The sequence below is a fragment of the Carlito syrichta genome, unplaced genomic scaffold (genome assembly GCF_000164805.1).
Source record: "Carlito syrichta isolate Samal-C Ts95f unplaced genomic scaffold, Tarsius_syrichta-2.0.1 Scaffold287401, whole genome shotgun sequence".
Classification (NCBI taxonomy): Eukaryota; Metazoa; Chordata; class Mammalia; order Primates; family Tarsiidae; genus Carlito; species Carlito syrichta.
Window position 1 is genome coordinate 45,128 of NW_007231497.1, and position 13,873 is coordinate 59,000.

Here is a 13,873-nt window from a genome sequence, read left to right on the forward strand (position 1 = left end):
TTCACCATGTGGTCAGGCCTCTGGGAGGACAAATTTGTCCACAAGACCAGAGGATTGAGAGGGAGCAATAGGGAGCTCAGCAGTCTACAATTACAGCAGCACTTCTCTCCCCACCTCGACCTGCTGAGTGTGTAGCCACAGAGGGAATTCTCTGAGGAAAGGGTGAAGAAGAGGCAGGGGGAAGTGCTTGATGCCAATCCCTAGAGTAATCCATAAGGAAATATGAGACCAATGTCCTCTAAATTCCCTTGCCAACTCCTGAGTCATTGTCAGACTCACAAGACAAATATCATTCTCCTGCTCTGTGCAAAAATAGTGCTGTTTGGAGGATTTGAACCATCATTTCAATACACCCCCAAGTCTTACCATCTCCCAAGTAAAAAGACCTCAAAGGACATCTTCCATGCAGTAGATGATGTAAAAGGAATAGGTAGGGCATCTTGCCTAGTAATAGCACAATTAATACTACCCAAAAAATAGAGTTGAGTTTCCAAAAATACATTCCAAAGATCTCTCGCCACCTATGTGAAAGTGGCTTTTGCGTTTCCCATCTCTTAGAAACGGTCTAATGACCTGACCTTTCAAGATTCCTTCATAAGGAGGTAGGTACCTTTCTAAATCATGTTGACCTTAAGGTCTCAGAGGGTGAATTTGTATGATTGAGAGTTTAGGATGGGAAAAAATTAGGGAGGGAGGGAAGGGCCTTTCAATAATAACAGATTCAGATAAAATCAGCTACAGGGTGACAGAAAGATCAGGACAGGCACAGCTTAATGAGTAGAAGAAAAGAATGTAGAGCAGTAAAGCAATATGGTCAGCTTTAGACATCAGCAGAACACAAGTGCCCACGTTACGAAGGGGAAGATCATATTGCCACTTTCCGCCAGCTCCTAAGTACTAGACAGTGTATCCCTTTCAAGGAGAGTAGATCCTGCCGTAGAAGAGAATGCTGTGGGTTTTGTTGTGTCTTATGAAAAAGAGAAAAGGGTGGTTGGCATTGAACTCAACCAAGGATGGCAATGACTTTGTCACACCAACAACCCCGCTGGCTGCAGCTGCCTGTGTGCCATTTTCATCTACCTCCACAAAAGTCTTGTGGACAATTTTTGACACATAAAAATTAGGATCTGGAGAAATTCCAGTCAGATCAGCCCTCCTTTCATCAAAGATGTCCGTAATGCCCATGGTTTGTAGAACTGAATTGAGGTTGTAGCTGTCTTCCAGGGTGAACTGGGGGAAGGAGAGAGCTATTGTTTCTTCTGACATGTTTTCTGAGCTGCTCCAGGCCATTATTTTGTCATAGGTGATGTTCCTTTCGAGCTACAAGAGGAAGGAAATAATATTTAGCATCAGATTATGAGCCTGAAAAACATGTCCCAATTACTTTAAAGTGTCTGAGTCCATTTCAACAGCCAGGGACAACCTTCCAGGTCTTTCTCTAAGCTTCAGAATGGTTTTGTTTCATTTAAAATTTCTCCAAGCAAATATGCCCTTTTTAGAATAAGTTACAAGACAATTTGGGCTCCAGCGTTCTTTGGTGTTTGACAAATGAGTGTTCAAAACCCAGCAAAGCTCAGCTGAATAGTTGGGTGCCTTGGCCAAGCTCTAACAGTCCAAAGTTAAATTTCTTCTTCTAAAAAAGAGATAGTACAATAAGGCCCTTTCAAGGATTAACAAAATAATATATATAAGGTACTCAACAGTGCTGGCACATAGAAAATTTTGAATAATGGCTGTTAAAGATATTGTAATTGCTATACCTGCTATGCCAGCATTTCTCTCTCACTTTCTCTTGCCCTCCATCCGTAGCTCTTCACCACCTTGGGCAATATGTAGCTGAGAGCTTCTCCAGCCTCCATTAATTCCTACCACACAAGTAGTCTATTCCAGTGTCAGTATCTAAATTTCTATCAAGGCACATTTACCCCAAAGCAAGATTCAGTCAAAGGGTTTCAAACAGGGTTATTAAAAAATTTGTCTGAGTAAGAGACCAAAAGTCAGGATATTTGGGGAAAAGAAAAAGCTATTGTAGCAATTCTCAAGTTACTCTGAGCCCAGTTTCTTTGATCTGGAAAAATAGTTCCAGAGATCTATGAGATTAGAGAGGAAACTCTAATTCCAACGTTTGATCTGGAAAAATAGTTGCAGAGATCTATGAGATTAGAGAGAAAACTCCAATTCCAATGTTTTTGGCATTGGCTCTTTAGGTCTAAACAAATGAAGACTAAAAATCTACTCTAACTTAGAATCTTATGTATTCTTTGATATCTCCGATAGCTCAGGTATCATCCTTCCTCAGGAAGATAGATAGTAGATAGTGTTGTTCTCTGAAGATCTATAATTAAATGTTTTTAGAGACATGGAAATGAAGATTTACCTCTTCCAGACCCTTCAGGTTATCTTCAGAGAAAGTCGGCAGCAGAACGAACATGCTGAGCCTCCCCTTGGTATATCTCATTTCAAGGATCTGCGCCTTCACCTCCTCTATGAATCCAATTCTGTAGAGACCTTGTTGAGACATCATCTTCACATTTGTCTTTTCATTCTGCAGTAGATAAGGCAGGAAGTCACAGGACTGCCATGGTAAGCTCACAAACTCACATGGCTGCAACTTCTCTGAGAAGAGTGCTTCATAAAGATGAGGAAGGTCTGCACCAGAGTCCTGAGCCACCCTAAGAAAGTCTCCCCACTGATCAGTTGACCCATACTTAGTCAACACTTTATCTTTTGGTCTTTTTAATCAGTTCTTCAACTCCAAGACCACTACTGTTGTAGACTTTCTATCTAAGCATCTTCCCCAACCAAATCAGCAGAAACAAGCCCTGTCAGTCATCCATCCTCGGCACCTGCCCCACCGCAGTCCCTTGGCCTCACACAACCCCATCCCCTCTGGCCTGGCTGAACCCACCATAGCACCATTGGGAGCCATCGTTAAACAAGAGTCATCTCCGTATTAAATAGCAACACCTGTCCATAAGCTTCTGTCAGAAAAAAGGCATCACCCCAGGCACCTTAACCCTCACGATAACCACAAGATGGCCAGCAAGGGGCCATCTATCTACAGATGAGGATGTTTAGTGTTTGAGAGAAACATTTGGCCGCAGTAACATACTAACTAGATAACAAATGATTGGTTGGGATCTGACCTTTGCCCTTTCCTCACATGCGAAGCCCAGTGGCTTAAAACATCAGTTTTGGGGAGAGGTTAAATACTCACAGAAGTGAATCCTAAAGCATGCATTTGACTAAGCAACTTAGCCTTTGCATTTTCCCCTCAAATCCTAAGCAGAAATCATCATAATGCTTACCTCATAATGTTATTTGGAGGAATGAAGGAAATAGCAATTGGAAAAATATTCAGTACACAGGCATATGGGGGAAAATATGTTCAATAAACTTCAGGTACTGGTTTTTATTCATAGTAAAATGTCCTTATTGTAAATTTAATCTGTAACTCAGAGACCTAAGTTTTAGATTTGAGTCTACATACTGCAAATCACACTTAGTGAAAATTATGAGTTGAATAGCTAGAGCCCCATATGTTCTAACACATTACCTCATTTAGAAAGAAAGGTGCATCGACTGTGTTTTCACAATCAAAATATTTTTCCCAATTGGCCTTGAAGTAAACAGCATTTGCTAGTACCAGCACAACTGTATTATCAATTGTGTCCTTGCTGAAGAGTTCTTTGATTTTACCTAAAAATAAATAAATAAAAGGTCCCAGTAAATACTGTGAGTATGAATTGCACCAAAAGTATTCATGTCGATAGGTCATTTTTTAAATGTAGCTTAACATTCCCAAGGCTAGGGGGTACCTTGTTCAAGAACTAACCCAAGAAGACTAACCAGTCATAGTCCTGAATGGGGCAGGGGGGTAGTAAGGGTGGGGTTCATGAGGCAGGGGAGGAACCCTCTCACTATACCCTGTAGAGGGTTCCAATTCAGAGCCCTGAAACTGAAGGAGTCTCCTTTGATTCTCTCTATCACTTGTGGTTGGAATTTATCATTAGATATTTTAGACTATGGTTTGTCTTTCAAATTATAATCCAGTCACCTGACTATATGATTATCTCCTTGAGTAAAGAACTATATGGTATAAATTTCCTACCAAAAGCATAGAATGTATGTTTATATATAAACAAATATACAAATAAATGAGACTGGGTACAGTGACTCATGTCTATAATCCCTGTACTTTGGGAGGCCAAGATGAGAGGATCACCAGAGATCAGGAGTTCAAGACTAACATAGGCAACATACTAAGAACCCATCTTTACAATAAATAAATAAATTAGCCTTGCACAGTGGCATGAGCCTATAGTCCCAACTACTTGGGAAGCTGAGACGGGAGGATCAGTTGAGCCCAGGAGGTTCAGGCTGTGGCACCATACTCCAGCCTGGATGAAAAAGCAAAATCCTGTCTCAGAAAAAAATGCATATAAATGTACTAGGCCACCAGGCATGGTGGCTCATGCCTGTAATCCCACACTTTGGGAGGCAGGGGCGAGAGAATTGCCTGAGCCCAGGGGTTCTAGACCAGCCTGGGCAACATGGTGAGACCTCGTCTCTATAATAAATTAAAAAAGTAGCTGGGCATGGTGACACACGCCTATAGTTCCAGTTACTTAGAAAGCTGAAGCAGAAGGATTACCTAAACCCGGCAAGTCAAGGCTGCGGTGGCCAGGAGCGTGCCACTGCACTCTAGCCTGGGCGATAGAGTGAGACTCCGACTCAAAAAATAAATAAAAGTAAAAATAAAATAAATATACTAGGCCCTGGTATCAAATCAATTTTATAGGGGCTTTTACATGCCCTCTGTCATTTCATCCCACATAAACCATGCAAAGGAAGAACTGTCATTCCTTCTTTAAAGAAGAAGAAACTGCATCCATTGAGAGGTGAGGTCACACAGCCAAGAAGCAGCAAGACTGGCCATGATGGGTCCTTGGGCTTTCCAGTTTTGAGCTCAGCTCTGGAGCTCCTTCCAGGGTAACACAGCCCTAAAGATAACTGGAAAAACCCCCTGCTGCCATGCAATACTCTATCTTCAGGATGTGTCCTTTTCTCCCTCAAAGTACCAAATCACCAGTTTGTTGAATGCCTGCCTGCTGAGGTCTTAACAAGATGATCCCTATTTAAATCCCATAGTAAAAGACTATGTTGACATCACCTACACTTAAAATGCTCTAAGGGAGTTAACTCACTAAGGAGAAATGACATCTTCAGGCCTCAGTATGAACTTCTTTTGTGAATTGCTTTCCTCTTAACAGCTGAGTGAAGGCTTTAAAGGCGTGGGAAATTTTGTGGCACGAGGAAGAAGGGAGAACACATAATTTGAGAATTTGGAGACTCCTCCCAAGGAAAGGCCAGGTAGAAGTATCCCAGTCCCAAGTCGATGTGAGAGGATAGAAGACAAAGCTAAAATACCACCAAATGGAAGAGAAGAAGGGAGAGTGTTGCACTGATTTCAAAGTAAGTCAACTATCTCTCCCAGGCTGCCAGTCACTCAGAATGTGTGCAAATGCCCTGGGTCCTTGTCTTATTCTGAAGGCAGGAGAAGCAATGCACTACCTGTGTTTTCACATACTCCAAACTTTTCACTTCAGATGAAAATCTTCCCAAGTCCCACACTGGCAATCAAAAGATGCCCTAGTGTGTGTCCAGAAGCTTGTCCTGACCCTTCAGGGCACTAACCTTCTTTTTTTCCAGAGACTGCCATCATGACCAGAGACCAAAAGAGTAATAGTAATTAATAGTAATATCTAAACATTTTGACAGTTTGATGCTGTTGAAAATATACTTTGAACACAGTCCTCATAAGTGAATCCCAACAGACTAAGGATCTGAAAAACTGGGCTAACTGGTTTTCTTTTAAAGGGAAAAGAATGCCAGTTACGATGTGTTTGGTCTTTCTTACCTTGGGATTGAGATTCAACCCAGAAGTTAATCTTTTGTCTGGACCTCTCAGTGTCTTTCCGAAAATCAACACTTTCAATCGTTGTGTGGTAGAATTGAATTACACTGTCTAGGTATTCCTGTTCGATTGGAATAAAGGGGAAATAATGTAATAAAATCATACTGTGATGCTGATTGTGAAAAGTGAAGCCATCATGAAAAGCCTCATGAGAAAGATGAGCCTGGTCATTGCACATTGCAAAGACAAGCCTGGCAGTTTCTATCCATCCCCATCTCAATTAACCAGAGACATTGTTGTTCTTGTAGCGACTATTTAGAATGCAGAATGTTTATTCGCAAAGCAGTCTGTAATTAAAATAGCATAGGTCTTTTCTGCCAAATAAACTTTATTCAAACAATCCATGTGTGACGACATTGCAAGATAAATATCAAATACCTTGAAAGACTTGGCTGTAAAATGTTTCTGTTTTGAAGAATTAAAACCCACTCAACGGTTGCAGAGATTCTATTTGAAGCAATTTAAAAGCTTCAGAAATAGATAAGGTGATAGTTATACAACATTGTGAAAGTAACCAATGCCATTGAACTGTACACTTAAAAATGGTTACGATGGCAAATTTTGGCCAGGTTCGGTGACCCACTCTGTAATCCCAGCACTTTGGGAGGCCGAGGTGAGTGGATTGCCAGAGGCCGTGGGTTTGAGATCAGCCTGGGCAACCTGGCAAGACCCTGACTCTACAATAAAATCAAAAATTAGCTGGGCATAGTAGCACTCGCCTGTAGTTCCGGCTACTTGGAAGACTGAGGCAGAAGCATCGCCAGAGCCCAGCAGGTTGACACCATGGTGGCCATGAGTGTGCCACTGCTCTCCAGCCTGGCCGACAGAGTGAGACTCCAACTCAGAAAAAAAAAGGACAAATTTTATGCTATATGTAATTTACTACAATCTTTAAAAATTAATAATATACCAAAACCAGTGGTTTGTGCACTTTTAATAGATGAATTGTATGATATGTGAATTTATATCTCAAAAAAAGCTGTTTTATTTTTTAAAATCCAGCATATAAAATATTTTCATTGTAAGAGAGCACACTTATTTTGGTCAAAATTAGGCTATCTCCTTCCCTGACTAGTCCCTCCCTAACCAGTTGTGCCACATGCCCCATGTTTATTGCTCAGTATGTGAATCCTTATAGTAGGATGTGATTCCTTATAATAGTTACAGAGGAAACTGAAGCCCAGATGGAGACTCATCTTGCTCTAGGTACAAAACTGTTCAGTCACAGAAACAAGTCCTGGACCTCTCAGCTCCAGGTGCCAAAATTCTACACCACTGCACTTCAAAAGAGCATTGTGGCTGGGCTCGGTGGCTCAGCCTGTAATCCCAGCACTTCGGAAGGCTGAGGTGAGTGGATTGTCTGAGCCCACAGGCTCAAGACCAGCCCGGGCAACTTGGCGAGACCTCATCTTTACCATAAATCAAAAATTAGCTGGATGTGGTAGTGCGTACCTGTAATTCCTGCTACTTAGAAGGCTGAGGTGAAAGGATCACCAGAACCCAGCAGGTGGACACTGGGGTGGCTGAGAATGTGTCACTGCACTCCAGTCTGGGTGACAGAGTGAGACTCCAACTTAAAACACACACACACACACACACACACACACACACACACACACACCCATACACACACATGCACACACAAATCATTGTGAGCACAATCTCCCTGGGACATGGTCTGGTTATGGAAGAAACAGTACCATGGGGTAGCCAACCAGCAGGGGAGCCACAAGGTGCATCCATCAGGCTGCTTTATCAGAAAAGACAGTAAGGAGAGAATGCCATTACCAAGTCTGCCCACTATCTGAAGGCTATTCATTTCATACCCCTTTCCACTCACTCTATTCCACTAACAATGGACCACATAAACTGCTCAAGTGGAAAACTGGGAGAAGAGGACCCAAATGCAGGACTGAAAGAGGTGAGTCCTGGACACCTACCAGTCCATAGCACATCATCCTTTCAAAGAGATTTGTGTTCTAGATAGCAGGTGAGTGACCCAGATACTCACTTATGTGTTGACTTTAATCACCAGTTGTGCACAACTCACCGGACAGATTTGGAATTCCTGCTCTCCATAAAGCCTGTTGGCCACACTCAGGGTATAATCACTTTTGATCCTGTCTAATTTGCAGAGAAGCTGTCCAAAGTAACAGCTGAGTAGTTCACTCTCATCATTTGAGGACTCAGCCTAACAAAAGAAGAAACAAAATGTGCCCTTAAAGGTGTCCATCAGAAGAACTAAACACCACTGAAGGCTGGGGACAAATTTTGTATCCAAGCAAGATAGAGCTGCTAAGTAAGGTATCATTTCCCTCTGTTGCCTAGTAAGGGAATGAGCTGGTAAAAACAGAGGAACAGAGGGTGAGAAGTGGTCCCAGAAGGAGATCATGGCTCCCACATCCAAGTCAAGATCATCCAGGAAAAAAGTACCAGAGGATTCAGCAATGCACACTATATTTTAAATCAGTCATCCTAGTTTTCTCTATATTCAAAATTATATGAGAGATCAACATCTTTCCATCTTCCTCTTAAACTTTCTAAGTTAGGGAGCTATACCCTGGGGAATATCTTTCCTATACCTGGTAGAAGACAGTCAATAAAAGTTTTGTGTGTCAGTACAGATTTCAGCAAGAAATAGAACAGGCATAAGTGGAGAGAGAGAGTAAGAATTCCACAGCTGAACCTATCCCTTACTACCTTTCATCTTCAACCATGCTCCGAACTGGGAACCTCCGTCCTGTAGCAGTAGGTGAGTCACAGGGTGTTCATCTAATTTGCTTTATTGTGAGCAGAAGACACCAGACCCTACTCTTTAGAAAACTAGCTCAAGTCGGGCTCGGTGGCTCAGCCTGTAATCCCGCGACTTTGGGAGGCTGAGGCGAGTGGATTGCCTGAGCCCGCGGGTTCGAGACCCGCCTGGGCAGCGAGACCTCATCTCCACAATAAATCAAAAAAAAAAATCAGCCAGGCATGGTAGTGCATGCCTGTAATTCCAGCCACTCAGAAAGCTGAGAGGGAAGGATTGCCGGATCCCAGCAGGTCAAGGCTGCGGTGGCCAGGAGCCACCAGTCTGGGCGACAGAGTGAGACTCCAACTCAAAAAAAAAAATAGAAAACTAGCTCAAAGTCTAGAACATCTAAAATTGCAGATCATATGTGGTTATTGCTGTTGATGGCAACCAAGACCTAACATCTAAGGATAAGCTACCATCACCAAATATACTACAGCCAGAATGAGTGGTATATAAAGAAGAGGGACAGGGGTTTATGGGGATGACTCACCTGCTGATCCAGAGACTCTTTTGTTTTTTGATGCCCTTCCAGAGAGCTGTCAGATTGCACTTTTTGCTTGCTGCTTTTCAGACAAAGGTCAGTTTCTTTACTTTCATTCTGGGACAATTCATTGAAGTGTAGTACCTGTGTGATAATGGGCCAGGGATTTTCAGACAATGTGAACAGTGGGAAGTTTATAGTGGCAGTTCTGAATAACATATTTTATAATGTGACAATGACAATGATTACACAGTCAAACAAAACAACCAGCAAAGGAAAGTGGATGTTTCTTTCCTTGGGCCATGAGGTGCAGTGTAGGGGAAATAACTGAATGCTACCTCTCTGGGAATGCATTTGCAAATAAATATAACCTAACTAAAAGAATATAGAGATTTTATCGGTTCACTTTAATTTACCCTCTAATCACTAGCCAAGGACAGAACCAGTTTCTCAGAGGTATCTATTGATAATTGTCTTACAACACCCCCGGTTGTGTTGTAAACAAAGTGACCTAATCAGCCCTTGTGACCTTCATGACACAGACTCCATGGCAACAATCTTGTGACTAACCCCTGCATCTGCCTGCTGTCCAACACCTGATGTCAGTACCTGTACATACCTGTTCTTTTCGTGATGAAGTAGAACAAAGCACCACCCAGTCACCTTTATGACCTGCCCCCCATCAAGGGGAAAAGTTTAAAGTTTTCAACTTTAAGCAGTCATTTGCCATTGCTTTGTTAAACCCTGCTGTGTCCATATGGCTCTTTGAGCTATGGTTGCCATGTTTCCTAGCTTTGGTCCCCTCCTCTACCTTGGGGAGGTGAATGTCCTTTCTTTCTCTCTCTCTCTCTAATTTAATAACATTAATAAATAATATTTTCCAAGTGAAAAAAAAGAATATAGAGGTATTCACAAACTACATGTAGCTATTGACCACTTCATAGATGGCCAGTCTGAATTGACAGGAAGTGCAAAATACACACCGATTCTTGAAGACAGTACAAAATACAAAGACTGTAAAATATCTCATTAAAATGTTTATATTGATTACATGTGGATATGACAGTATTTGGGGGACATCAGTTTAAATAAAAGCTATTATTAACATTAGTCTCATCTGTTTCTTTTTACCTTTTGAATGTGGTTACTAAAATTTTTTTAATTACTAAGTGGTTCCCATTAATTTGTGTTAGACAGCACTGATCTAAAGTCCACATCAATCAAGGGACCAAGATTAGCAAAGATAAGTTGTCCAGAGTCATGCAGAAACATAGAAGACAAGTGGCACATCCTGCACATCTCAGACACAGTTTGTTGGCAGGTGATTCCCAAGTGGCTGAGGAAAGAACATCTGAAATCTGCCCTGGAGGATGCAAAGCACACCCTAAAACTACGTTTGCATAATAAGAAACTTATTATGAATAGGAAAACAATAATACACAAAATCTAAGTAGATGAATAAAGCAGAACAATCCCAAACACGTTCCACCATAATCTACAAAGTTGTGTTCCCCATACTCAGGGGCAACAACCTTATTTATCTACAACCCTTGTGGTATGTGCTAGATCCAAGTTAGTATAAGACAGTCCCAGGAGCTTACACTTTATTTGGGGAGGTGTTCTTGTCACCTTCATTCTTTCAAATATTTGTTGGGAGCCTACTCTAAGCCAAGCACTATTCTAGAACAAAGATCTCTGTGTTCTATGAGTCAGAGAAGGCATACAATACACGGTACATATAGTAATTAATTACTGCATGCAGTATGTTAGAAGGTGGAAAATGACATGTGGAGAAAAGTAGCAAGGCGCCATTGTGGTATTAGGGGCCAAGATGCAGCAGTAGATTGGGAGGTCAGTGTGGGCCTTCCAGAGGAAGTAAACCCTGATCAAAGTCTGAAGGAGAAAGTTAGCTAAGATCAGTTATGGGGAAAGAGCCATCAGGCAAAGGGAGCCAGAGCAAAGTCCACAAGACAGGAGTGGGCATGGTTTACCCAAGGAAGCCAGGAGGCCAGTGTGACAAGCACTGATGAGGAGGGGGTAGGGGTAAAGATGGAGTTATAGTGTTTATCTGGGATTCAGGGGCTTGTAAGCACCCGGGTTTCTATCAGGGTGAAACAAGAACCGTGGGGTTTTGAGCAGATGAGACGCAGGATCTGTCTTAGACCTTAAAAGGATGTCTTGTGATGCTGTGTTAAGAACAGATTGTCAGTGGGAGCAGAAAAACTTATTAGACGGTTGCCTCTGCATTCAGGTTAGAAAAGACAGCAGTTCAGACCTCAGGGAGACTGTGAGACGTGCCTGGATTCTAGATATATTTCAAGAGAAAAGTCAACAGGATTTTTTGACAAAAGTGGTGTAAAGTGAGAACGAAAGAGAAAAGACAAAGAAGACACCAAGATCTCTAGCTACTGGGTGCCTAGTACTTAATAAATATTTATTTAATGAAATGAGTGAGACAGATAACACATATAACATACTAAAAATTACTGACAATATTGGTCTCAGTAATTATACAGGAAAAGAGAGACTGACATATGGACAGAGATAGAGTCAGAGAAGGTGAATGAGAAAAACTATCAGATGGGTGAGATTGGGGAAGCACTATAAAGGAGGTGAAAATTAATTGAAACTTGAAGAATGGTAAGATACAAGGGAAAACAAGGCGGGGGGATACAAATGAGGGGTCAGAGGCAATATAGTGTTCGAGCAAGCCCAGGGTGCAGTGAACATCTTGGCTTGCCTGAGCGGGATTAGATCGGACTTTGAGTACGAACCTGGAATTCAGGACCCTGTGGAGACATACCTCATCGATCTGATGTGCACTGTCATTTCTAGCTCCCAGACGGACCATACCAAGGGCAGCCGAGATGCTCAGAGGGCAGAAAAAGATGTTTTTATGATAATCATTTTTGCTTATCTCTTGGAAAAGATCAAAGCAAAATTTGGTGTTTGCTGCAACAAGAGAGTCCATTGTAAAATTCGTAGCAGTCTAAAAAAAAAGGAGAGGGAGAAAATGGTGATTGGAGAAAAATACGTAAATAAACAATTCTTATTTTTACATACCCAATTACTCAATATCTTATTACAAACTGGAAAACTAAAGTCATTATCGCCTCTGTATATAAATACTGGTGTCAATATTGACATTGATATAAATAGAGATCTACTTTCATTTAGTTGTGGGAATTCATTTCCTAGGGTTGTTACAACAAATTATCACAAACTGGGTGGTTTAAACAACAGGAATTTATTATCCCACAGTTCTGGAGATCAGATATCCAAATCAAAATGTTAATAGAATTGGTTCATTCTGAAACTCTTGGGAAAAATCTATTTCATGCTTCTATCCTAGCTTCTGGTGGCTGCCAACAACCCTTGACATTTCTTGGCTTGTAGATGAATCACTCCAATCTCTGCCTCTATCTTCACAATCTTCTCTTTATCATCCATGTGTGTATCCAAATTTCCCTCTTATTGAAAGACACCAGTCATTGAATTAGGGCCCATCCTAACCCAGCATGACCTCATCTTAATTATATCTGCCAAGACCCTATTTCCAAATAAGGTCAAATTCATGGGTATAGAGGTTAGGACTCGAACATATCTTTGGGTAACACAATTCTACCCATTTTGTGGTAGAACGTTCTTTAAAATGACATCAAAGGCTACTATTCCTCAAGTTGACAGCCAAGCAAACATCAATTCATTCTTCTCCACAGGCTGTGTCTGGTTCTGCTTACATCTTTTGCCTATACTCTTTTTCTCAATGTTCTTGATTGAGGATATGCCCAGCAAACTGTCAGGGGTCATGTCCCTCGTTAACATTCTCACCCCATTTTGACTCATCCCACATGAAACCTACAGAACTTAAGGCACTTTCATCATGAACATTGTTCAGGAGGTAATAAAGCTTAAAAGATTGGGAGGAAGAGGCAAGAGCATTGCCTGAGCTCAGGGGTTCAAGACCAGAAACATGGCGAGACCTCATGTCTACAATAAATAAATTTTTAAAACTTAGCCAGGCATGGTGGCACATTGCCTGTGGTTCCAGCTACTTGGAAGGCTGAGGTGGAAGGATCGCCTGAACAGGTCGACGCTGGGGCAGTCGTGAGTGTACCACCGCGCTCCAGCCCAGGCCACAGAGCGAGATTCTTACTCAAAAAAAGAAAATCTTGAAAGATGCTGAGGGTCTGGAAGTCACTGAGTTCATCGTCCTCTTTAACAGTATAGAACCACAGGTAACATAGTACCAAAGTAAGACTGACTTCCCTAAGAACTGATTCCTTGCCTCCCCCACCCAATCTGTTCCACAATTTCAAGAGAATCTTATGTAGATGTCACCATGGATCTATGCGTCTCAGATAAAATGTATTTTCTTTTATTTCTTTGTTTATGGATATTGTAGATTTCCAAGATGAAAATGTGAGATATTTTTGTTTTTATCATCAGAAATGTGACATACAGTAAGCATTAAGAAATACTTACTGCATTAAATTGAATGATATATTTGGTTTTCACATTTTCCCTAGGCTCTCTTTTAGCCTTTTTTAGGTTGTGAAAAAACTAATTCAAAAAGAGAACATTATGTAACTTTTTTTAAAATGTGCCTAAGTGCTAAATA

The 13,873-nt window shown here is 41.4% G+C and overlaps 1 protein-coding gene across 2 annotated transcripts; it reads right to left on the reverse strand.

The window, feature by feature from the left end:
• Positions 1–817: 817 nt before the first annotated feature.
• Positions 818–12,223, reverse strand: SERPINB12 (serpin family B member 12). Of its 2 annotated transcripts, none has more exons than XM_008052738.2 (7): positions 12,056–12,223; positions 9,322–9,396; positions 8,028–8,168; positions 5,921–6,038; positions 3,557–3,699; positions 2,378–2,545; positions 818–1,320 (listed from the first exon to the last, which is right to left on the reverse strand). In XM_008052738.2, the coding sequence occupies exons 1-7, from the start codon at positions 12,221–12,223 to the stop codon at positions 916–918; spliced, it is 1,218 nt and encodes a 405-aa protein (XP_008050929.1). In that variant the 3' UTR covers positions 818–915. The 2 variants fall into 2 exon arrangements, with proteins under 2 accessions (XP_008050929.1, XP_008050928.1); XM_008052737.2 differs by having other exon boundaries at positions 9,262–9,396.
• Positions 12,224–13,873: the final 1,650 nt, after the last annotated feature.